Genomic DNA, 25732 nt, shown 5'->3' on the forward strand with positions numbered 1-25732 from the left:
AAACCTTAGTTAGGATTTCATAAAGTGAATCTTATTAGCCCTCCTTGGGTCACATGGCCTCCCTGCACCAAACCTTGGCGCTAAGGAAATGGCATGTTCCGATTGGTCAGGCTGGCCACCGAGCCAGCCTCTTTTGAACCGCAAGGACTGGTTTTTCCCACCTGAAAGTGGGGGGCTTTGTTACCTTTGCTCTGAGCTCATCTAGCCACAGGATTCCACCTTGCATCTTCCAATATGCCTCATACTATCTTTACTTCTTTGTCTCTGCTTATGTCCTTCTTCCTGGGACTCTTCCCCACTCCCTTCCACCCCCACCCCCCACCCCCGCCACTCCCCACCAGGCCAATGCCAACTTCTCCATCAAGATTCAGGTCTCTCTCTCTCCGCCCGACCGCCGCCGCGCCGCCATCATGGACACGAGCCGTGTGCAGCCCATCAAGCTTGCCAGGGTCACCAAGGTGTTGGGCAGGACCAGTTCGCAGGGACAGTGCACGCAGGTGCGCGTAGAATTCATGGACGACACGAGCCGCTCCATCATCCGAAACGTGAAAGGCCCCGTGCGCGAGGGCGACGTGCTCACCCTGTTGGAGTCAGAGCGAGAGGCTCGGAGGCTGCGCTGAACTTGTGACTGGGTGCTGGATGTCTGGGTTGACGCCGTGGCCCACCAGGATTATCTGCTGTTAATAAAGCGTTTATATCGTATGTAAAAAAAAAAAAAAAAAAAAGATTCAGGTCTCTCATTCATTTCCCGCAGGAAATAGTCTATAACTCAGCAGGCTGTCAGACCCACAGTTCTCCCATGGCTCTGAGCGGGCTATACCCCATTCTGGTTGAAGCTTTCTGATCCTTGTGTTCAGGATGCACCAGAACCAAGCAAAGCAAGTCAGATGCCACCCAAAGATTTGAAAATGTAAGTGAGGAATCAGAGACAGGAGATGCTCAGAGCTGCACCATCACCCCCAGGGCCCTGGTTGTCTCCTAAGGCTGGGGCACTCTTGTTGAGCAGCCCTGGGGCTGTTTGGATCCTTTCACTTTTTCTTCCAGTCTGTCAATTCACCCAACAGATGTCCAGAAAAACCTCCCCTGGGATTCGGTTTAGCCAGAGTCAGTTTCTGTTGCTAAAGACTAGAAGAATCTTAGTAGACAAGTGCCTCTAGCCCTGGTCATACCTGTGCACACCTGTCATACATCAGCAGAGCTGAGTTATTTGCTCACTAAACCAGTTTCCCTTTATACAGAGTATTGTCCCCATCTTACAGATGAAGGAAGCTAAGCTTTAAGATGTTAAATGCCTTGCTCAAATTTACACACTTAGTAACTGATAGCACTGGGACAGATAGGTACTTGAAATAATGGGAAATGAATGGTTTTATGGAAATGCAGTTGTTCCATTGCTCGATTGTGTCTGAATCTTTGAGACCCATGGATCGCAGTACACCAGGCCTCCCTGTCCATCACCATCTCCCGAAGTTTGCCCAAGTTCATGGCCATTGCATTGGTGATGCCATCCAGCCAGCATTCTCTGATGCCCTCTTCTCCTTCTGTCCTCAATCTTTCCCAGCATCAGGGACTTTTCCAGAGAGTCAGCTGTTCACATCAGATGACCAAAATAATGGAAATGCAGACCTGGGTTCAAATTACAGTTCTGCCACCAGTCAGTCAGTCAGTCAGTCAAGTTACTGACTCCTTCACTTTTAGCCAGGAGAGGTATTAATTGAACATTTGATAGTTGCCAGGTAAGGTTATTTGTATGTATCATGTCATTTAATCCTTAAGACAGCTCTGTTGGGTAGGCCTTATTTCCCCTCAATTTACACTTGAGGAAACTGAGAATCAGAGTAGTCAAGTGACTTGCCCAAGATCACAAGAAAAAAAAAATTCTGAAAGAATTTACCTCTAACTGTGAAGAGAGCGTGGGGACCGACAGAGTACAGGGAGGAAAATTTCACGTTTTTTCCAGACACTTTCCTCTCAAGTTTGAATTTTTACAACATGTGAATTGCTCCCCAGGTGGCACTAGCAGTAAGGAACCTGATTGCCAAGGCAGGAGACTTGAGAAATGTGGATTTGATTCCTGGGTCGGGAAGATCCCCTGGAGGAGGGCTCAGCAACCCACTCCAGTATTCTTGCCTGGAGAATCCCAAGGACAGAGGAGCCTGGTGGGCTAGAGTCCATGGGGTTGTAAACAGTCAGACATGACTGAAGCGACTTAGTTCATACACATAGATAAAAAGATAAAAATGTCTGAATAATATTATTATCACTGTATGAAGGCTTTAAGTTGGTAGGTGAAGTCTGGGGAGGAAATACCTTGCCAAAACCATAGTCAGAGTGTTGGAGGAGAGTGTGGCAGCCAACCTCCAAAACCTCCTCCCAAAAATCTTCACCTCCTGATATCCAAGGCCACAGGTAGATTCATTTGGCATGAGTCACGGCTTACTTGAGTGATTAGCAGAATGTAGCAGAAGGGTGTGCTTTCTGAGGCTAAGGTGACAAAGGGCATTCATTCTGGATTCTACCTTGAGCTCTGGATCACTTCTTATGGAGGAAGCCAGTCGCCATATTATGGGAATACTTCAACAGTCCAGTGGAGGCCTTCAGGGAGAGGAACTGAAGCCTCCCGCCAACAGCCCGCTCCAACTTGCCAGCTATGTGGGGGAATGACCTTGGAAATGGATCCTCCAATGCCAGTTACATTGTCACCCTGCTTATTTAACGTACATGCAGAGTACATCATGAGAAACTCTGGGCTGGAAGAAGCACAGGCTGGAATCAAGATTGCCGGGAGAAATATCAATAACTTCAGATATGCAGGTAACACCACCCTTATGGCAGAAAATGAAGAGGAACTAAAAAGCCTCCTGATGAAAGTGAAAGAGGAGAGTGAAAAAGTTGGTGTAAAGCTCAACATTCAGAAAACTAAGATCATGGCATCTGGTCCCATCACTTCATGGCAAATAGATGGGGAAACAGTGGAAACAGTGTCAGACTTTATTTTTTTGGGCTCCAAAAATCACTGCGGATGGTGATTGCAGCCATGAAATTGAAAGACGCTTACTCCTTGGAAGGAAACTTATGATCAACCTAGATAGCATATTAAAAAGCAGAGACATTACTTTGCCAACAAAGGTCCATCTAGTCAAGGCTATGGTTTTTCCAGTGGTCATGTATGGATGTGAGAGTTGGACTGTGAAGAAAGCTGAGCGCTGAAAAATTGATGCTTTTGAACTGTCGTGTTGGAGAAGACTCTTGAGAGTCCCTTGGACTGCAAGGAGATACAACCAGTCCATCCTAAAGGAGATCAGTCCTGGGTGTTCATTGGAAGGGCTGATACTGAAGCTGAAACTCCAATACTTTGGCCACCTCATGCGAAGAGTTGACTCATTGGAAAAGACCCTGATGCTGGGAGGGATTAGGGGCAGGAGGAGAAGGGGACGACAGAGGATGAGATGGTTGGATGGCATCACTGACTCAATGGACATGAGTTTGAGTAAACTCCGGGAGTTGGAGATGGACAGGGAGGCCTGGCGTGCTGCAATTCATGGGGTCGCAAAGTGTCAGACACTACTGAGCAACTGAACTGAACTAAACCTCATGAAATTCCTGAGTTAGAGCCACCCAGCTGAATCCTTCTTGAATTCCTGACCCACAGAAACCATCAGGAATAATAAACATTTATCATTTGTTTAAGCCACCAGGTTTTGCGATGATTTGCAAAGCAGCAACAGATGACTGATTATGAGGGTGAGTGGAGTGGGGTGGAGATCATGGTTGATTGTTTCACTCTGTTTTTCAAACTTGCCATAGTGTCATATTTCTAAGGAGAGAGTAAGGGACAAGGTAGGTGATGAAATAGTTAATCCCACTAGGGGATTGTAATTAGAAAAAAAAAAAAAACATGGGAGGCCCCTCTAAGTTAATGATTACACAAGAAAGCAAGTTTGCTTAACCACAAAACCAAGCAGGCTTGCTTAGCAACAAAATGATGTAGCAGAAACAAGAGATATACTCCAAAACACTAAAACAATGGAAGCATGAGACCCGTCCTGCCCAGTGAACTCAGTAAGTTAATGATCCCCAGGACAGACTCTCTGTACACATAAAGAATGATAATTTACAGAAAAGTACTCACTGTACAGAGACCTGAAATAATTTCTACAGTCCTGACTTGACCATGTAGAAACAACAACAAAAAACTCTCCTGCTCAACCTGGAGGAGAAGCTGATGTTGGAAGCATGACGTCTACTCAAGAAAGACAAAGATGGTCTTCTCCCCCTCCCCACTCTTCTTTTGATTATAAAACTGTAGCCCTCTAAGTTCTCAGGGCGGCACCCTCTCCCCCGCCTGCTCGTAAACCTCAAAATCATCCTGTTCTAAGAAATCACTTCTAATCTATCACTTTGCCTCTCAGTGAATTCTTTCTGTGCTGAGACATAAAGGACCAGAGCTCTTCAGAGCCCCCCAGAATGCCACCTATAGTTTGCTATAACTGAAGTTTGCTATAACTTCAAAAAACAGTATGCAAAAACCATTTAAAAGAAGAGAGAGAAACAGGTTATTTCTATACCTCTATATTTGTTCCAATATTCCATGGAAATACCCCTTGAAAACATTACAATGTCTTAGTATTTACTTTTTTTTTTTAACTAAGATAATAAAAATAATGCAAAAAAAAAAACAAAACAAAAAACAAAACAAACAAAAAAAATAATGCAATGTATCAGGAAAGGCATTTGAATTTGTGTTGTACTTGTTTCTGCTAAGTCACTTCAGTCATGTCCAACTCTTTCTGACGCTATGGACTGCAGCCTGCCAGGCTCCTCTGTCCATGTGATTCTCCAGGCTAGAACACTGGAGTGGGCTGACATTGCCGTCTCCAACTTGTCTCTAATCTTTCAAAATATATTTAATATTGGATCTGAGCTCCGAGGGGTGCTGTGTCATACCAGGGACCCGATCTTCTGCCTGACTCCTGGGGAACCAAACCACATCCCATTTCTGCAAAGTGGAGTTGCTAGGAATGCCAGTGATGGGTGGAGGTCTCTATCCATTGCCCGAGTCTGGCTGCATCATTTACTCATCAATTGTGTGTTGAGACTGTACTGTCTCCTAGGCCCATTGCTAGGGAGACATTTGCCAGGGGAAGATACAAGTCACACACCGGGGAAGCACTTTAATCATATAAGGCAGGAAAGAGTTAATGCCAAATGAGTCCTGAAGTTCCTGGAACCCAGCAGGCAGGGGCTGCTCCAGGGACAACCGGGGGGCAGAAATATCACCTTAACCCTACAAAGACATGGCATTTCCACGTGGGACAAGGATGAACAGAGAGGTTTTGAAGGGGCAGATTCAGGGACTGGAAAGGAAGACCGTGCCTTCTTTGATTCCTGGGCACCGTTTCTCTTTTCTCCACATTCACAAAGCCACCGGGCTGCTGCTGACCGGTTTTCTCCGGCAGCCCCAGCCTTGCAGTCAGGGCAGCTCTCTCTCATGGGTCTGCAGAGTCGCCTTTGTCCTCAGCCAGTCTTGCCCCCATCAGCGCCCGGAGAAACGGGAGGAAACTGGACACTGGCTGGGGCGCTGCCAGCAAGTGCCAGGCTGCTGGCAGCTTAGATGGTTTCCTTGAGGGGTGAGGCTCCCAGCTGCTGAAGAGAAACTTCTTCACCCTTCTCTTCTGCATCCTTCCTGGACAGGCGTTCTGTGACTCTGTTGAAACGAAAAGACAAAGGACATAAAAAGGAGGTGATGAGGGGCAGGCGTTGTGAGCGTTGTGGTCAAGGGTATATTTGTTCCATGTACAGGAGGTGTTATCTCCGCTGTCCCAAAGTCCCCAAAGAAGGTGGCCTGTCCTCTCATCCCTGTGAGGAACCTCAGCGGGTGCCCTCCCACTGTCCTGTCCACTCCCTCGCCCTCTCCTGAGGTCCACAGCTGCCAGGGGCTGGCCTGGCTGGTATCAGCCAGACTTGGAAAGGATGCAAAGTCAAAGAGTCTTGGGATGAGGCCCTGAGGCCAGACGCACACCCCAGGTCACACAGCTGGTGAACAGGGTGCCAGGCTCAGCCCACTTTCTGCTGCTGGGCTGGGCTTGCCTGTGGACCAGGGGCTCCAGTGAGACCCCGGAACTGGGCCCTGGTCCAGGTAGAGGTCAGTCACTCAGGAGGCAGGGAGGGAGGAATCAGGGGAGGATGAGGGGAGGGAGGTCACTGCAATAGCCTCCCAGTAGCCCGAGGGCTGCCCCCAGGGCTGCCTGTCCCTGACCACATCCAGCTCTGCTGTTTCCTATTTGACCCTCTAGTCTTTGATATGATTGTGTTCTGACCTTCTTGTGTTTATTGCATCCTCCTCTGGCACAGACTAAGAACTGTTTGTTTTTCTACTTAGTTTTTCTTATCTTCTTGTCTTAATCACTCACATAGCTTGCCAGATTCTCCTGTCCAGTTTTAGCTAGTTCCATTTTTAGAACTTCTTCCACGTTCAAAACATTTCATCAGTGTTTTATTTTTAATCCTTACCTATTCTATTTCTGATCTTTTAGTTCAATGGTGTAAGTCTTTGTGTGTGTGTGTGATCATGTCCTAACATAATCACAAAGGAACATTTTTCTTCTTGTTTTACTGTTCTGCATCTCTCTTTTCTGCCCTTTAAGCCTCATTTTTCTGACTTCTGTCCCTTAGGGTCATTGAGGGACAGAAGCTTGTTGGTTTTGTCTGCTAAGTGCCTGTGGTGGGGACTGAGCGGTGGTTCTCTCCAGTTCTGTCTAACAGCATCCTCTTCCCTTTCAAAGATGATTCCTAAAAACCCAGAGGCAGACATCCACCACATTCAACTGCTGCAATGGGTAGGCTTGCTCAGTGTTATTTTTTAAACTCATAAAATGAGCAAAGACGACCAGAGGCAGCCTCTTCATGTAATCCATAGTCTTTTTTTTTTTGGCTGTGCCTGGCAGCTTGCAGAATCTTAGTTCCCTGACCAGGGGTTGAACCCAGAGCACAACAGTGAAAGCATGGAGTACTAACCACTGGACCACCTGGGAATTATGCACGGTCTTCTTTTTTTAAGTATCTGCAATATAGTATAAAATATATATATATAAGTATCTGAAATATAATATATATATACACACACACACCGTGATTAGGACTCCATGCTCTCAAGGTAAGCATTAAAACCACGCTTGGGTCAGCCATTCAGCTGGTGTTCACCATGGGTGGGAGGGCAGCAGGAGGTCCTAGCTGACCAAGAGCCTGGCCCTTGGCCTTGGTGGAAACCAGACCTCTGCTGAAAGGCTGAACCTTTCTCTCCACCCCTCACCTCTCCATGCCCCTCACCAGTGGGAAGAGCTCCATGGAAGGTCACTGGTTGGACCTTTGGCACTTTCTCAGGCCAGGCTACCTCTCTTCCAGTTTTCCTGACACCTCACAAGCTTAGGGGAGCTTCAGCTTACTTCTAGGCCCCAAGAGGGACTGCCCTGTGTCTGGGAAATGGCCTAACTGAATTCTTACAATTTTTTTCATCGTGTGACTCATCTTTTTGATTACCAAAGAAAACCTGCTCAATGCAGATAATTTGGAGAAAAAAATTCTACATAGAAAGCAGCCAGGAAAAAAATAAAATATCACTTTTACTTTGAGACAACCACTGTCACCATTTTAATATACTTTTCTTTTCTCTTTCTAGTCTCTATTTCTTGACATAACTAGGAAAATACCCTAATTATAACACAGTTTAACAGCATATTGTAAACATTCCCCATGCCATTAAAAACTCCTCATCAACATAACATTTAACTAATGCACAGTGTATCATAGTTTATTTAAATTGCTGGATATTTGGAGAGTTGACATTTTTTTCTGATACATTAAGCATGATGATGACTATCCTTGTAAATAAACTTTGTCCACATTTCAGTTAATTTTTTTAGGGCAGAGTCTTGGAAATGTCATTGCTGCCTAGAAGCTTGTGAAAAATTTTCCAACTCATGGTAGTAATGCCAAAGAACCTTCCAGAAAGGTTGCAGGAGTTTCCTCCTTGCTACCTGTACATCTCCTGCATTGAAAATATTTCCTTAGTGGATTTTTAAAACAGGACATCATATGGTTTTAATTGCATTTCTCTGATTATGACTGAGGTGGATATTTTTTCTCTGTTTACTTCCTACTGGCATTTCCTTCTTTGTGAATGTTCTATTCTTACATAAAAGGGCCTTTTTTTTTTTTTTTTGAACAGGATTAGTCAACTGCTCCTTTGCTATGTTGCTCCAACAAACTAGGGCATAGACCCAGCTGGGGCTGAGCCCTGGACCACACCAGGCATTCAGATACTCTCAGAAACAGTATCTGGTCTCGTGATGAATGAAGGATCTTGAGGATGAGCAACTTGAACCTTAGAAACAGGCATTTTCTTTTCATCTTAATCTTTAACATCCTAGGCCTGTGGCAGACATTCGTAAGTATCTGATGAGATTAGAAACAGAAAAATGAGAGGGGCTGAGAAGTTCTGAATTCTTATCATCTAAATGTCTGAAACTCCAGGGAAGGACACTTCTCTCCAGTTTCTCTTCCAAGTACCTGGGGCTCTCAGGCAACATCTCAGAGCACGTGCGAACAGACTCCGGACTGGGTCATTAACAAATACTTACCAGCCCCTGGGATCCCTGGACCTACATCTGTTCTGTGGGATGAGTAGGGGCTAAGAACAAAAGGAAGAGCATTCCACCTAGGGACCCCTGGTGGTGGGCAGGGGTCAACCATGGGAGGGTGGGCTGGAACCAGGTCCTGAGAGTTTTGTAAGGTTTCAATTTTTATCCTCAATGCAAAAAAAGAGCCAAGGAAGGGTTCTGAGGAGAGAAATGCTGTGATTCTACTTACAGGATAAATCCTTCACACCAGCACCTGTGTAGAGAGGAAAGAGGAGAGGGGCAGGGGAGGATCTGAAGTTTTTGTGATTGTCCAGACAAAAGATGATGGTGGCCAGGAAAGTGGAGAGAGATGGACAGATTCAAAATACATTTTGGAGGTAGAATGGACAGGACTTGCCACGGTCTACATCCTTCATTTATGTGAGTCCAGACTTTGTCCACAGCTCAGGGTAGAGATGGGATGTTTCTGGTTTTGGTGATGGATCCCGCGAGGCTTGTAGGATCTTAGTTCCCCAACCAGGGATTGAACCTGTGCTCCCTGCAGTGGAAGTGCTGAGTTCTAACCACTGGACCTCCTGAAAATTCCATGGGGGGTTATTTTAAAGGGATGCAAACACAGTTCACACACACAGGCCTCTGGGCCCATTTGGTTCAGCTGTGGCGTCAAGCTGGACCCAGAAAGGTCTCCTGGCACCCTAAAACTAAGGCTCATCACGGAGCCCTTGTTGGTGAGAAATGCCTCAAGAAGCCACAGGAGTCCCCTCCGGCTCTTATTCTAGAAACACTGTCAAGGACACCCCTGTCAACTCACACAGTGACCTCTCTGAGAAGATGTGTTAGAGACACGTCTTCCCCTGCTAGCTGTTGATAAAAACTTCCTTTTCTCTAAGGAACTGGTGTTCCTCGTCCTCTCTGGAAAGAGTCATCAATGAGGGTTTCCGTTTCTGCTGCCAGGAAGCTTAGAGCCAAAATGGACAGCCGCTGGACAACCACATGGGCCGGTCTCTGCTTCAAACTGGGGCACCTCTTCCTCCGGCTAAACATCACCCCACTGCCCTGCCACATTCGCTTCAATTCCTCCTATTTTTCCTGATTTATAGGTTTTTCTTATTTCCGTTTGACCGTTCGCTGTGGAAAGATGGAGGCGGGCAGGACGCTCCTCTCCAGGGCTCCGTTGTCTCCACCAGACCACGTGTCAGCGGCACGTGGAGGACCCGCATTGTCTCCCCCGCCCACCCCGACTGTGCCCAGAGGCCCCTCACCTCCTCTCCATCGCCTCGATGGTCTCCACCAGGGGCACGTCGCGGGTCTCAGCCAGGAAGCAGACGGCCAGCCCGGCCAGGATCGAGGGGGCCCCGAAGCCCACGGGCGGCAGGACGGCGCTGAACTCCCCGAGCATGGTGAGTAGCGGCGCCGCCAGGCCGCCGAGCCGGGCGTTGACCGAGGCGAAGCCCATCCCCATCTGCCTGTCGGAGCAGTGGGGCCGGGTTAGCGGCTGTGGCCTGGACGCCCGGAGGGCCGGGCGCGCCGGGTCCTGGGTGTTGGGGGCAGAGCAGGACGGAGATCGGGTCCTGCTTCAGCAAACCCAGCAGGCACCAGCCTGGAGTGAGACCCTCCCAGTTCGGGGCCAGCACCCTTGCGTACCCCCTCACCTGCCCCAGGCCCCCACCTGATCTCCGTAGGGTACAGCTCTCCCGTGAACAGGTACACGCAGATGAAGGAGCTGGCCAGGCAGCCTTTGCCCAGCGCCGCCTGGGCCGTGCGCAGGCTCTGCATATCTGGGGGGCAGGGGGACGGAGTTGCAGGGGGAGCCCAGAGCCCAAAAGGGGAGCAGGGAGGCACAGCAGGGTGGGGCTGGAGGGGAGGGACTCCTGGGGAGGAGGGGGGATGAGGCTCAGAGCCTGCAGAGGGAGAAAGGAGGCAGAGACCCGGGGCAGAGGCTGGGGGCGCACAACATGGAGGGGAGGATGGGGGCTTTCTACCTCCTGGGACCCAGAAGTCTGCACACTGCCCTTCTCTGCCCTCTGCCTCCTTCCTGCCTTCTGTCACCAGCCCTTCTGGGGAGGCAGGACAAGCTGCAGACTTAGGCCTGGGTTCCAACCCCAGCTCTGACTCAGCTGGGTGACCTGGCCACTGGGTCTCAACCTCTCTGAGCCTCCCTGGCCTCATCTGGAAAATGAGGAAAATACCTGCACCTGCTTCACGGGCTTGTCAGAAGGTTGACATGACGTGGTGAGCGCAAGTGCTCAGTGTCATTGAAAGTTTGCTGCTGCCATCATTATTCATCATGCAGCTGGTTATAAACAGCAAAATTCCAGTGACAAGCCCAACATCAGGGTGATGGTCAAAGAAATTATGACATGTCCTCTGGATTTGGGGGCAACTCCCTCTGCACACTGGAATCAGGAGAGGAGATTTTATAAAACACCCACACCTGGGCCTGGCTCCATCTCCATTGCATCAAAGCCTCTTGGGCCTGGTTCAAGTTTGGGTATTTTTAAAAGACCCCCCCAGGGGAGTCTGATGTGCAGCTAGAGTTGAAAAACACCAATCAGGTTAAATACTAAATAGTATATAAAAAATTAGGGTCACGAAACATTTGCATGAATGTGGAAAAGCAGATTTGTGTTACAATAGTGAAAAGAGATATGTTTTATATAGATAACTATGTACAGTATATACATATATAATCCTATTTATAGTATTATGTATATATTTATCTCAATTATGTCAAGTACAAAATCTATGAATAGGAAAAAAGATTGGAAGAAAATAAGTCAAAATTTCAATAGTAATAATCTATCTATTCTACCATTCCCTGGTGGCTCAAACAATAAACAATTTGCCTGCAATTCAGGAGACCTCGGTTCAGTCCCTGAACTGGAGAATGGCAACCCACTCCAGTATTCTTGCCTGGAGAATCCCATGGACAGAGGAGCCTGGTGGACTACAGTCCATGGGGTCACAAAGAGTCAGATATGACTGAGAGACTAACCCATACACCCATCTATTCTTCAGGGGAGAAACGAAGCACAGAGAAGTCAAACAACCTGCCCAAGGCTGTGGTGGCAGAACTGGGGTCACAGCTGGGACCTTGGCTTTGCTCAGGTCTCTGATACGCAAGCCTGGCTTCTTGCTGTGATCACTGGACTAAATACTGAGGTTTGGGTCCCTTTCTTTGAGACTGGTTACCTTGGCCTGGAGCCCATGGGCTTTGGGAGTTTTCAAAGGTCTCCAGACTGGAGATGATTGCAGCCAGCTTTGTAAACCACTGTTTCAGGGCCAGTCGGCAGAAGTTCAGACCCTCAGATACTGCCTAGCCAGGCTCCAGGTGGACATGCCAGCCAGCCCTCTGCCTCTCCAGCTATTCTCAGTGAAGCGAAAAGTGACAGTGTCAGTCGCTCAGTTGTGTCCAACTCTTTGCGACTCCATGGACTATAGCCATGAGGCTCCTCTCTCCATGGAATTCTCCAGGCAAGAATACTGGAGTGGGTAGCCATTCCACTCTCCAGCGGATCTTCCCAAGCCAGGGACTGAACCCAGGTCTCCTGCGTTGCGGGCAGATTCTTTACCATCTGAGTCACCAGGGAAGCCCTGGTGTTCTTATCCATCATTCTAATCTCTCTGGCAAGACGGTAAATGTTCTGAGGGCGAAGACTCAGGTCCTTTGTAGATTCTCCACTGCGGTACTATCACTAGGTCCTAGTGCTTATTAAAAACTCCAGTCGTCTATAGTCACTTTCTTTCCAGATCCAGAGGCATATCCCTCAGCCTTGTTCCTGCACAGTGTCTGTTGCCCCTCAAACCCTCAACCCCAAAGGCAGAAGCGGGCAGCTCACCTTCCGGCACAAACATGTTCGAGATCACCATGAGCCCGGCCAGGATGAGGAAGGAGGCCACTGTGGCCCGGCGGCCCACGTAAATCATGGTGGTGGTGGCCACCAGCATGGCCGGGATGTCTATGATGCCGAATAGCACCTGCACCAGGTACACGCTGAGCCCAAACTTCTGCAGGTCCATGGCCAGGCCGTAGTAAGCCAGGGAGTTGGAGAACCTGGGGGAGGAGGCAGAACGGTCCTGCTTCACCCCAGAGCTCACTGTCCTGGATCTGAGGAGGGCACCCAAGGATGAACAACACAGGACTCCTCTCTCAGGGAGTGAAAATCCCCCGGCTTGACAGGACACTCCCTCCTGGTCTCCTAAGCCTCTGATTTTGGCCTTGGAGCCCACGCCCCTCCATCCACATCCCTTTCCAGCCACCCTGAGTCCAGCCAGCACCATTTCTGCTCCTCTGTCTCCAGGCTTCAGCAGCTGATCTGGACAGGACATCAAGAATTAAAGGGAGGTTCAAGAAAAAGCTGGTGACCATTTTGTATGGCTTGTATGAAAACTTCTGTAAATCTTATGTTTTAGTAAAATATTTCTATTATTCTTAAAAAAAAAAAAAAAAAGAATTGGAAGGAGGGACATCCCTGGTGGTCCAGTGATTAGGACTCAGCTCTTTCACTGCCGTGCCCCGGTAGGGCCCTGGTAGGCCAATCCCTGGCCAGGGAGCTAAGATCTCGGGGTTCACAGCCAAACTGACTGCACTGGCCTGGAGTTCCAACACTTGGGGTCTCCACAGAAACTTACAAGGTCCCTGAGACAATGTCTCAAAGAGTTACTTGTACATCCATGTTCATAGCAGCATCATTCACAACAGCCAAAAGGTGGAAGCAAGCCAGGTGTCCATCAACAACAAGTGGTCTACACACGCAATGACTCAGCCTGAAAAAGGCAGAAATCCTGACCATGCTACAACACCAATGGACCTTGAGGACATTATACTAAGCGAGATAAGCCACTCACAAAAAGATAAATATCGTATGATTCCACTTACGGGAGGCCCCTAGAGTAGTCAAGTTCACAGACATGGAGGGTAGAATGCAGGTTGCCAGAGGCTGGGGGTAGCAGGAATGGAGGAGATATTGTTTAATAAGTACAGAGTTTCAGCGTTGAAAGATGAAAAGAGTTCTGCTGATGGTGGTACAATAATGTTGTAGGTACTCAACACTTCTGAACCACACAGTTAGAAATGGTTAGGATGCTGAGACTTCCCTGGTGGTCCAGTGGTATAGATTCTGCACTTCCACTGCAGGCAGCCCAGATTTGATCCTTGGAAACTAAGATCCCACATGCCATGTGACATGGCCCCCAAAAATGATTAAGATACTAAAGTTTATGTTATGTGTATTTTATGACACTTTCTGGAAGTGAAACGAAATGTCCCTGAGGAAGGGGCTTGAGATGGGCCCTCACGACCCACCCGTCTTATTTCTCTGTTGGACATGCTGGCACAGACCCAGGAGTGTAGGGAGAGGGGAAGTGGGAAAACAGAAAGTGGCAGTGGGCTCTCTCCTACCAGGGCCCAGCATCAGCCCCCAAACCACTTACTGAGAAACTCCTGCCATCCCTCCCAGTTATCGCCAGCCGTGTGAGTCAGTGAAGATGGAGAAAAGGAGAAGAGACTTCAGGAAAAGGTTGACAGTCATTCTTGTGGGCACTATTGACAATAGCCAAAACATGGAAGCAACCTAAATGTCCATGGACAGATGAATGGATAAAGAAGTGGTAGGACATCCCTGGTGGTGCAGGGGTTAGGAATCCACCTGCCAATGCAGGGGACATGGGTTCCATCCCTGGTCCAGGAAGATTCCACATGCCGTGGAGCAACTAAACCTGTGTGCCACATACTAAAGCCCACATGTCCTAGAGCCTGTGCTCCACAACAAGAAAAGTCACTGTAGTGAGAAGCTGTGCACTGCAACTAGAGAGTAGCCCCAGCTCTCTGAAACTGGGGAAAGCCACTGCGGCCATGAAGACTCAGTGCAGCCAAGAACAAAATAATAGAATGAATAAATAAAATTTTTAAAATAAAATAAAGGAGATGTGGTATATTTATACAGTGGAATATTACTCAGCCATAAAAAAGAATTAAATAATGCCATTTGCAGTAACATGGAAGGACCTAGAGTTTATCACATCAAGTGAAGTAAGACAGACAAGATAAATATCGTTTGATATCACTTATATGTGGAATCTAACAAATGATGCAAATTAGTTTATATACAAAGCAGAAAGACCCACAGACATAGAAAACAAACTCACAGTTTTTATAGGGAGAAGTGGAGGAATTTGAGATTAACATACATATCTACTATATACAAAATAGATAACCAACAAAGACCAACTGTACAGCACAGGGAACTATACTCAATATTTTTAAATAAACTATAAGGGGAAAGAATCTGAAAAAAAAAAAAAAAAGATAATGTATAACTGAATCATTTTACTGTATATCTGAAACTAACACAGCATTGTAAATCAGGTATATACTTCAATTTTAAAAAAGAGAGAGGGGACTTCCCTGGTGGTCCAGTGGCTAAGACTCTGAGCTCCCAGTGCAGGAGGCCCAGGTTTGACCCCTGGTCAGGGAGCTAGATCCCACATGCTACAACTGAGACCCAGAGCAGCCAAATAAATAAATAAATAAAATTTAAAAAAAAAAAAAAAGAGAGAGAGAGAGGAAAAAATGACAGATTTTTCTGGGTGAGCCTGACCTGGTCATAGAAATCCTTTAATTCTGGATATAGAGGTCAAAGGTGGGGAAGCCAGAGACTCAAAACGTGAGAAGGATTTGCTGTGATGAAAATTCTCCATTGAGATGGAGGTGGCCATACGGCAAGGAATATAAACGGCTTCAGTGACGTGAGAGTGGCCCTTGGCTAACAGCCTGTGGAGAAATGAACTTATCAGTCCCACAACAACAACAAAGAACTGAATGCAGCCAACAGTTTGAATGAATCTGAAAGTGAATTCTTCCCATGCAGCCTGCCCACCATCTTCATTTTAGCCTTGTCAGAAAATCCTGAAGAGAGAACTCTACCATATTATGCCTGGACTTCTGACCTACACAGCTGTAAGCTCATAAATGGGTATTGTGTGGAATCTAAAATATGACACAAAGGAACTTATCTATGAAATAGAAACAGACTCACAGACGTAGAGAACAGACTTGTGGTTGCCATGGGGAAGAGAAGAGGGGAAGGCTGGATTGGGAGTTTGGGATTAGCAGATCCAAACTATTACACATAGGATGGATAAACAACAAAGTCCTACCGTATAGCACAGGGAGCTATATTCAGTACCTTGTGATAAACCATAAGGGAAAAGAATATGAAAAAGAATGCATATATATGTAATATAACTGTCACTTTGCTATACAGTAGAAATGAACACGACCTTGTAAATCACTGTAAACCAACTATAGTTCAGCAAAGTAAACTTTAAACAAATGGTGTTGTTTTGAGGGCAGTTCAAGAGAGAGAGGATGTATGTATACCCGTGGCTGATTCATGTTGATGTTTGACAGAAAACAACAAAATTCTGTAAGGCAATTATCCTTCAATTAAAAAATAAATAAATTTAAAAAGAGGGGAAATTGTTGCCTAAAAGACATTGTTAGTTTATTGAACCTGGGTATTTCTTAAGACTTCAAATGTACTTCTGTATCATTAATATTTCATTAAAGAAACTCAATTAATGAAAAAAATGGTATTGTTTTCAGCTGTTAAGTTATGGTCATTTGTTACGTAGCAAGATGAAACTAATACAGTCTATGAAAACTAAAGTGACTGTTGAGAAGGTTGAAGGACACCCAGTCAAAAACTAACTGGTTTCCATTCATATCCTTTGCTCAATAACGCGTTTGCTCAACTGGGGATTAGAAAGTGGGGAATATAAGGAGTGGCCTGTGAAGACGTGAGCTCCCTAGCTGAAAGTATTCCCAGAACCTGGGTCCTGAGGAGCTCTCTGGCTGCCCAGGCCCAGAACGGCCTCACAGGCAACACTTTTGGGGCAGAAGCCCTCTGAATGCTCAGTGCGGGGGATAACCCGGCATTTGCAGGGCACAGGGACACAAGTGTTTTTCCAGAGTGAGGAGCTTCCCAGAATCCCCTGGAGGCATATCAGGATGCAACTAGGTATATTCAAGTTGCCTGGCTGATTTCAGTCAGTGCCCCCAGCTGGGTGAGACCCATCCCCAGATGTGGGTTCCCTAGGTCAGCAGGGATATCTTATGCACGATCAGGTCTAAGCAACCAGCAGGGTCCATCCCAGAGGACCCTGGATGCTCAGAAGACACAGGAGAAAGCGTGGGGAACAGGACTGACTTCACAAGACCCTTCTGCGCATTGCATTGAGTATTTAAGAGTTTGTCAGTGGGAACACTGGTTTGTCCTGGCCTTGGGTCAAAGTCCTGGATAGGAGTGCAATACCTACCAGACCACCATGAGACAGCACGTGACTTTACGGATGGCTGGGGTTCGGAAGAGGTCCAAGACTGAGTTGGAGGGGCGACCAGTTGAAAACTCACTCTGGATGTAGGAGCTCACCACCTGGGCAAGGAAAGTCTGATCAGGGGAAGGGCGGGATCTGCGATCCTATTCCCAGGGGAGGGCCAAGGTCGAGAGCCCTGGCAGGATGGTTGACCCTTGTCTCCTCCCCAGGCTGGTTCCAGGGCTTTGAGGTGAAACAGAGGCTCCAACCCAAGTCCCAAGTCCCAAGACTCCTGGGCTGCCCACTGATTAGGCTGAAATAACCAGGGGCACCCTCAGGCCCCACTCCTGGCATCAGCTCTGAGAGAGTCTCAGCCAGTGGTTAAGAAGTCGAGTTCCCAGGGGTTCTGCCACCTCCTGCTGTGTTTTCTTAAGCGGATTGCCTAAGTTATTCTTTCCCTGTCTGTTCCCTCTGGATCCAAAGGGTTGGGTGACTTGGTAATCCAAACATCAGATTCCTCATCTTTAAAAGTGAGGCATTAGGAAATCCCCTGGTGGTTTGGTGATTAGGACTTGGCGCTTTCACTGCCGTGGCCCCAGTTCAATCTCTGCTTGGGGAACTGAGATCCCGCAAGCTGCGCAGAGCAGCCAACAACAAAAAAAGTGAGGCATTAAATGAGATTGTGTACTTAAAGCCCTTAGCACTGTACTGAGCAACTGGCTCAATAAATGTATTTATTTACAATAAATGGTAGCTATCTTATCATAAATGGTATGCATAGTAAATGGTACTTTTATTATTGATCATTTGAAATTTCATCTTAAGATTTTTATTTTATTTTATTGAATTTTTGGCTAAATGTGAATGGGTTATTTCCCCATCGCACGGATGGATAGACTGATGAACAAAGATGTGAAATGATGTACATCCCCAGATCACAGCGCCATTCAGTGGTTAAACATCTTTGCCCCACTGGAGCTCTTCCCCCTGTGTTCACCTGGATGATGAGTCCTGGCAAGTCACCAAATCCTAGCACATCTTGAGGCTGCCAGCAAGACTGAAACCAGTGCTCCCCTAACTTGCACCAGACCTGCCTACCTCCTTGGTCAGCCTTTCCCCTTCCTCCTTTCTCCCGTTCATCGCAGCCACCTTCCGCAGGTTCTTCAGAGCTACCTGGGACTTGCCATGAAGGAGGAGCCATCGAGACGACTCTGGCAGCCACCTGGAACCAAGAGAAGGATGGAGAATGAGTGGCACTGAAATGGCCGCTGTGATGGTCTGTGATGGCCACTGGGGCACTGGATGGATTGAGTGGTACTCATGCCGTTCCTCAAACCAGAGTACACCCTCTTTCACCTTGCAGACCCCAGAAAAAAGGAAAAACCCTTGCTGTCAGCAGAATCGGGAAGACTGGGGGACATGTGGCCTCCCTTTTTTGCAGCATATCTTTCAGAGAATTTTTGCAGTGTACTTAGAGACGACATGGACCTTCAGGTATCCACAGATCTGGTTTTGAACCTGGTTCTGACCCCAGTAGGTGGCTTTTTTGCTTGTTTTGTTTTGGTTGTTTGTTGTAGTTAATTTTCTTTTTTTCTTAAAATTTTTACTGGAGTATAGTTGATTTATAATGTTGTGCTACTCTCTGTTACAACAGCAAAGTGAATCGGTCATACGTATCCCTAAATTCCCTCTTTTCTAGATTCTCTTCCTATATAGGTCATTACAGAGTACTGAGTAGAATTCTCTATGCTATACAGTAGGTCCTTATTGGTTATCTATTTTATATATGGAAAAAAAGTCAAAGTGTGTTGCTCAGTCATGTCTGACTCTTTGCAACCCCATGGACTGTAGACTCCTCTGTCTATGGATTTCTCCAGGCAAGAATACTGGAGTGGGTAGCCATTCCCTTCTCCAGGGACTCTTCCCGACCCAGGGACTGAACCTGGGTCTCCTGCACTGCATGCATATTCCTTACCAGCTGAACCACCAGGAAGCCCTAATTTATATATAATAGTGTATATATCAGAGAAGGCAATGGCAACCCACTCCAATACTCTTGCCTGGAAAATCCCGTGGATGGAGGAGCCTGGTAGGCTGCAGTCCATGGGGTCACTAAGAGTCGGACACGACTGAGTGACTTCACTTTCACTTTTCACTTTCATGCACTGGAGAAGGAAATGGCAACCCACTCCAGTGTTCTTGCCTGGAGAATCCCAGGGACAGGGGAGCCTGGTGGGCTGCCGTCTATGGGGTCGCACAGAGTCGGATACGACTGAAGTGACTTAGCAGCAGCAGCAGCAGGGTGTATATGTCAATCCCAGTCTCTCCCAGTATGTGGCTTTGAAGAAGTCATGGATCCACCTGGGCTGCCTCAGCACTCCTCCTATAAAATGCCCTGGGGTGGTTGTGAGGCGCAAAGGAGTTGATGAAGGCAAAGCTCTTGGTGTGTTCTGGAGCCTGACAGTAATATAAGGGGTTCTATCCTGAACCTGCCCACAGCCATGCATAATCCTCGTGAGCCCATGTCCTCACTCCTTTATGTCCCTACCACGTCCCCCAGATTCCAGTCGCTGCCCACCCCAAGGCTCCCCCAGGGACAGGTGAGGGCCCAGCTATACAGGTGCATTCTGCCCCAGCCCTTTCTGCTCAGGACGTACCAAGAGTAGAAGAAAAAGACGAGGAAGGGGACAGAGACCGCAAACTGCAGCCACCGCCAAGGGCGGATCAGGTACGCCACGCCCGCCAGGATGAGCTGACCCGAGGTGAACGAGTACCCCAGCAAGATCCCCGCCACGGTCCGGCCCCGGGTGGGCATCCACTCCACGACTGCAGAGAAAACCACGCCAGGCTCAGTGGGGCTCGCTGCTCACGTGGGTGTTTAATTCAAGCCTCCCCGCTCCTTTAGGATGACTCTGTGGCCACTGGAAATCATTCCAGAGAGGCGGTGAGCCTGGGCAAAGGTGCCCCAACCTCAGTCCTTACCCTTAGACAAGTGCCAGGTGAACTAAAGAACTCCATGTAGGGCTTCCCTGGTGGTCCAGGGTTAAGAATCCACCTTGCAAGGCAGGGGATGCCGGTTCGATTCCTGGTCCAGGAAGATTCCACACGCCATGGGGCAACTAAGCCTGTGCACCACAACTAGTGAAGCCTGAGCCTAGAGCCTGTGCTCCACAATGAGAGAAGCCACTGCAGTGAGAAGTCTGCACACTGCAGCTAGAGAATAACCCCGCTCTCCAAAGCTAGAGAAAGTCCCTTCACAGCAAGGAAGGCCCAGCACAGCCAAAAATAAATAAATACATACTAAAAAGGAACTAAATGTAACAATAAAACCACAACAATATTAGAAGAAACCATGCTAGATGTCTTTTCGATCTTAGAGTCTGGAAAGGCTTTTCCAAGAATGTCACAAAACCCAGAAACAAAAAAAGGGAAGACCAACAAAGAGCTTCATAAAAATAAGAAGTATCTGCTGAAAAAAAATACCCATCGTAAGCAGAATCATAATTTCAGCAAAAAAGATAGGGAAAAAAAGTACCATTTCAAATAACAAAGGGTGAATTTCCCTAACCTGGGAAGACTTCTTACAGATCAATAGGAAAACAACTAACCAAAAGGAAATTAACTAACCAAAAGGAAAAATGGGCAAAGGATGTTGAAAAGGAAATATAATGACTCTTAATTACATGTATGTGTCTGTGTTGGTTGCTCAGTCATGTCCAACTCTTTGTGACCTCACGGACTATAGCCTGCCAGGCTCCTCTGTCCATGGAATTCTCCAGGAAAGAATACTGGAGTGGGTTGCCATTCCCTTCTCCGGGGGATCTTCCTGGCCCAGGGATTGAACGAACCTGGGTCTCTTGCACTGTAGGCAGATTCTTTATCATCTGAGCCACCAGAGAAGCGTCTCTTAAATACATGATTTTTTGCAAATAGCAAAACTTGGAAACAATTTAAATTGTCCTTCTGTGGGGGCCTGGTGAAATAGAGCATGCACACTCTCACAAAACAACCAGAATAAACGGAAGAGGATGCTGCTTTCAGTCAGCAGCCAGCTCGTGTGTTCAGTCCATTGGCAAATCCTGTGGCTTCTCCCTGCGGAACCAAACCAGACCCTGAGCCTTCCTGCCTCCCCCTGTGCTACCGCCTCGCCCACTCCAGCCTCGCCTCTTGCCAGGTGACGGATAAGCCTCAGACTGGCCTTCCTGCTCCTGTCCTCGAGCCGCATGGCAGCCTGAGGGGTCCTGGCCGATGCCCAGTGGGACCAAGTCAGGCCTGTCCTCAGCTCAGGACCCTCCCGAGGCTGCCCCCTCACCCAGAGTCAAAGCCAACGTCCTCCAAGGCCCCCAGGTCTAAGGACCTGCCGCTGTCACCCCAGCCCTGCTCACCCGCCTCAGCTCTGTCCAGCCACAAGGACCTCCTCCTTGCTCTTGAGTCCACTAGACACACTCTTGCCTCAGGGCCTTTGTCTGGAACGTTCTCCCCCGGTGGCCACAGGTCCCCTTCCCTCACCTCCCTCAAGCTTTGGTCAAAGTGACCCCTTCTCAGCGAGGCCTGCCCTGAGCCAATAAAACTGCAGGCTCTCTCCGCCTCAGGCCGCCACCGCCTGGCCCCCTCGCCTGGCCGCTCTCATCCCCCTTCTGTTTTCCTCTGTAGCACTTATCACCTTCTAACACACTATGCAGTTTGCTTATTTGTGTTGTTTATCTGTCTTCCTGCAGGAGAACATGGGCTCTATAGAGCAGGATCTACTTGTTCGCCATCTCCCACACCTAGAAGTGTGTGTGTGTGTGTGTAGGGATGTGTGTATATGGTGCATGTCTTGTGGTTAGGAGTGTGTATGGTGTGTGTGTAATGGTTAGGAGCGTGTGTGCGTGTCTGTATGTAGGAGTATGTGTTTATAGGTGTGTGTGTTATGGTTAGGAGTCCATGTGTATGTGTAGAGGTGTGTGTATATTGTTGTGTAGGGGTGTGTGTTGTGGTTAGAAGTGTGCATCTGTGTAAGTCAGGGTGTGTGTATATGGTCTGTGTGTGTGTGTGTGTGTGTAGGCGTGTATATCATGCAAGTGATTCTAGCAGGAGATGGATTTTGGACGACTGTTTCTGCCTTTAGATTCCACGAGCCATGGCTGGACGCCCACCCTGAAGGATGAGGCGGGTGGGCTGGGGTTTGCTGAGATCCAACCATGAGCTCAGCACCCTTCAATGTCCGGATGTGGGGAGTAGAGGTGGTCAGAGTGTGACCTGGAGCAGCCTGGTTCTCCAGCCCCAAGATTCCCCACTACCCTGGGATAGAAGACCCCAGCAAACCAAGTAATTAGAGGCAGGGGGTGGGCGTGCATCCAGGGTGGGCTTCCTCTGCCCACACAGCTCTCTGCCAGAGCCTCCGGGAGCTGCCTGGAACCAGCCTGGAGTGGCAACTGACCCTGTCACTGTGGGGTGGGGACATTCTAACCTGGCAGCCAGGAGGCCAGGCCGCCAGTGCCCTCAAGGGGAAGCCTCACCTCTTTTGGATCCACATACTTTCGGGGTGCCTGCCGCCCACCCCGGGGACCCCTGTGTCTCACCTCGTTTCCATGTCCCCACACTAAGCCCCACAGGAGCCTGGCACACAGTAGGTCCTTTGTAAGTGGTTATTGCTGACTAATTCACACAAGAAGTGAACCCAGCCCTCTCAGCTCGCAGACAGGCAAATCGCAGCCCAGGGTCCCTGGCTTGTTGCTGGCAGGGCCACCACTGAGAGCCCAGGTCTCCTGAGAACCCCTGTGGGAGGCTGTGAGTTGAGGTCACTGGATGAGAATCCCACCATAAGGAAATGGGAACGATGCCCACCAATGGGGCTGCCACCGCCCTCCTGCCCCTGCAAGCCCCCTCCCCTCCAGGGCCCTCCATGGCTGGACTCACCCAGAGAAAGCGAGTTTAGGATGATGCCGGAGAAGGTCATGCCCATCAGGAACCGGCAGAAGCAGTAGGCGCCGAAGGAGCCGAAGTACGCCGTGGCCGCCCCCGAAACTGCCAGCTGCAGGTATGACCAGACCAGGGGGGCCTTGCGGCCCAGCCTGAGCCCAGCCATGGGCACAGGGTTAGGGTTCCGAGGTGACAGCAGCTTCCCCCATGACTGTCATGGAGGGAGGATGAGAGGAAGCTACTTACCCCCACCCCCTTCACCCCCCAATTTGAAAGCCACGCATCCTAACAGAAGCGCACTCACTGGGGCCCAGGCACCGGCAAAGGCCAGGGAGGGAGAACACTGTGTGGAAGGAGAGCGGGGATGAAGAGACACCTTCCCGCCTTTGTTCTTTCACTCAAGGAGAATTCTAGCTCCCGACCAAGCCCCCACTCTCCCAGGATTTGGGGGAAGGCAGAGATTCTGCAGAGGCCCAGAAGCTGGTGCAGAGGGTTATGAGAGGGTCCCCTGAGTGACTTTCTGTTCGGGGGTAGCCCTCGAACCAGAACTCATGGGGGTGTGAGCCCTTGAGGGGGCCCAGGCTGATGGGAACAGGACCCCAGGTCTTCACTGGAATTGGTCATTTTGGGGGGACCAGGGTGAGGTAGGGCTTGTTATAGTGTAAAGGAGTCCAAGGCTAGGGAAACAGGGCCTTGGCATTGCCCCATTTGTAAGTGAGGGTCCAGGGCCGAAGCCCCAGCTTGTCTAGGTGGGCAGCACTTCTTGCTCGTACACCGCATGTTACACTCATTCATTCCATCATTCATTCACTGATTCTGTTGCACAGATGTCCATTGGTGACCTCTAAGCGGTAGGTCTGAGCCGGGGGCTGGTGACAAAGAAGACACTATGCATAAGACACAGCAGTCCAGGGGACCCCAGAACCTGAAGATTGAGAGGAGGGGCTGTGGGGAGGGGAGAGGAGAGGGGGAGAGAGAGAGAAGGGGAGGCGAAGCAGGGAGGGAAGGGAAAGAGGACAGAGGCGGGAAGGAGCCAACTCCATCAGAGCCGTGGCGTGCGCTGCATTTCGGGGCGTCTCTGTATCCTCAGGGGCGCTTATGGTCAGCAGTAGCTCACCCACACAGTGGGGTGCAGCCTGGATGTAGGCAACACACAGTGTCTGAAGCAACACGCAGAGGCCACGAGTGAAGTAAAATAAAATCTTGATAGAGAACCGTGTGTGGGCTGTGCCCACGTTTGTATAGACAAGGGGGATGGAGCACATGCATGTGCTCTCTCGGACTGGTGTTGTTCAATCGCTCAGTTGTGCCTGACTCTGTGACTCCACGGACTGCAGCTTGCCCAGCCTCGGATCATACAAAATCGTAAAACATCTCTGTGAGACACACAGAAACCAGGCTGCCCTAGAGGAATTACTGGAGTGCAGGGCAGAGGGGAGAACGCTGGCCTGCATACCCACTTGTACCTTCTGGAATTTTGAACCATGTGATTGTATTCTATGTATTATAATAAATTATATAATACAATGTATAATACATATATCTACTTTAAAATACGCATTTTACATACATATTAAATACATTAAAATACATATTATTTTAAAATTTAGTTTAAAATAAACTTTAATAAAGAAAAGTTAATGGAGAGACTGGGGAGACCTTTGCCCCCGAAGGCTCACCTGTCTGCAAGGCTGCCAAACACAGCGGCGCCTGCCAGCACCCCGGCCATGTAGACGGACTGAGCCAGGTCACGGAGGGTGCGGGCCTCGCACACCAGGTCCCACTGCGGGGGAGGGAGGGAAGCTCCAGCCTCGGCCTGGGGTGCAGCTCCCACCAACCCCGCAGCCCCTGGCCCCACCTGACCTCCGTCACGATGGTGGACGGGAAGACACTGCGGTTGTAGACCCAGCCGTCCTTGCAGCCCTCTGTGGCTGCCCCGTGGACAGAGGCGTTGGGGCTCAGGAGGGCCCACTGAGGCTGTGTGAAGCGCCGGCATGGCTCGGGGACCCCGAGCGGGTCCAGGGGTACCGTGGCTCTCAGCCAGGCCTCCGAGCCGTAGACGGCGGCCGCAGTGCGGTTGGCGGGGCTTTGGCAGTGGTGGGGGGGCACGGCGGCCGTGAAGTTCTGCAGGAAGTTGTGACAGGCCAGCAGGCTGCAGGGCAGCAGCAGCAGGGCCGTGGAGACCAGCTGGAAGCGACCCACGCCACCCAGGGCGTCCAGCAGGTCTGTGAAGGCCATGGCCCCGGGCCTGACCTGAGGCCCAGGTGTGGGGCCTTAAGTAAAGGGGCTGGGACGGGGCCCTGGGAGGTGGAGGAACAGGCCAGGTTTAGGACCGCAGATGCCCCGTGTCCGGAACTCACAGGGGTCTGGTTACACCTCACAGGAGGCCTGGGGCGTCCCCACGTCTGCAGGCTTCTCTCCTGCCAGGCCCTTTCTCCTAATCTCTCACCTCCTGGGTTAGAAAAGCGAGGGGTCCCAGGGGGCCGCCTCACAGCCCCCTGCCCACGGCCCTCACTGGGGGGACAGGGACAGTAAATGCAGCACCACCGTCACCCTCCCCTTCTCTCTGGAGGCCGCAGTGAGGCATCTTCAGGAGCCTAATTCCAGCCTCAGCACACGGGACCCAGGCCTGCCACTGCTGTCCCCTGAGGCCAGAGCCTTAAAAGCTTGGAGATCATGTAAGGGGGTGCCAGCGATTACTGCTGCTTGCCTCTCACCCATTTTCCTGGAAGTCGGGGGCTGCACAGGAGATACTCAGAAAAAAGTCCTTTAAAAATGCCCAAACTTTTGGAAAAAAAAAAAAGCCCAAACTGGGCAACCAAGAGGAAGGCCTGCTCTCCCTGTCTCCACCCCAGGCACCCTCAGGCTGGGTG

At 49.3% G+C, this 25732-nt stretch overlaps 2 protein-coding genes across 2 annotated transcripts; one reads left to right on the top strand and one right to left on the bottom strand.

The window, feature by feature from the left end:
• Positions 1-375: 375 nt before the first annotated feature.
• LOC122709728 (40S ribosomal protein S28-like) lies at positions 376-727 on the top strand. Its single transcript, XM_043927123.1, has one exon. It carries the CDS (start codon positions 411-413, stop codon positions 618-620), a length of 210 nt encoding a protein of 69 aa, XP_043783058.1. The 5' UTR covers positions 376-410; the 3' UTR covers positions 621-727.
• Positions 728-5054: 4327 nt separating this feature from the next.
• LOC122704646 (solute carrier family 22 member 20-like) lies at positions 5055-25097 on the bottom strand. Its single transcript, XM_043919511.1, has 10 exons — positions 24723-25097; positions 24539-24642; positions 22857-23011; positions 19613-19781; positions 18054-18177; positions 16959-17074; positions 12479-12693; positions 10309-10417; positions 9902-10105; positions 5055-5707 (listed from the first exon to the last, which is right to left on the bottom strand). The coding sequence occupies exons 1-10, from the start codon at positions 25095-25097 to the stop codon at positions 5611-5613; spliced, it is 1668 nt and encodes a 555-aa protein (XP_043775446.1). The 3' UTR covers positions 5055-5610.
• Between the last annotated feature and the right edge of the window lie 635 nt (positions 25098-25732).

The sequence above is a fragment of the Cervus elaphus genome, chromosome 2, assembly GCF_910594005.1.
Source record: "Cervus elaphus chromosome 2, mCerEla1.1, whole genome shotgun sequence".
Classification (NCBI taxonomy): Eukaryota; Metazoa; Chordata; class Mammalia; order Artiodactyla; family Cervidae; genus Cervus; species Cervus elaphus.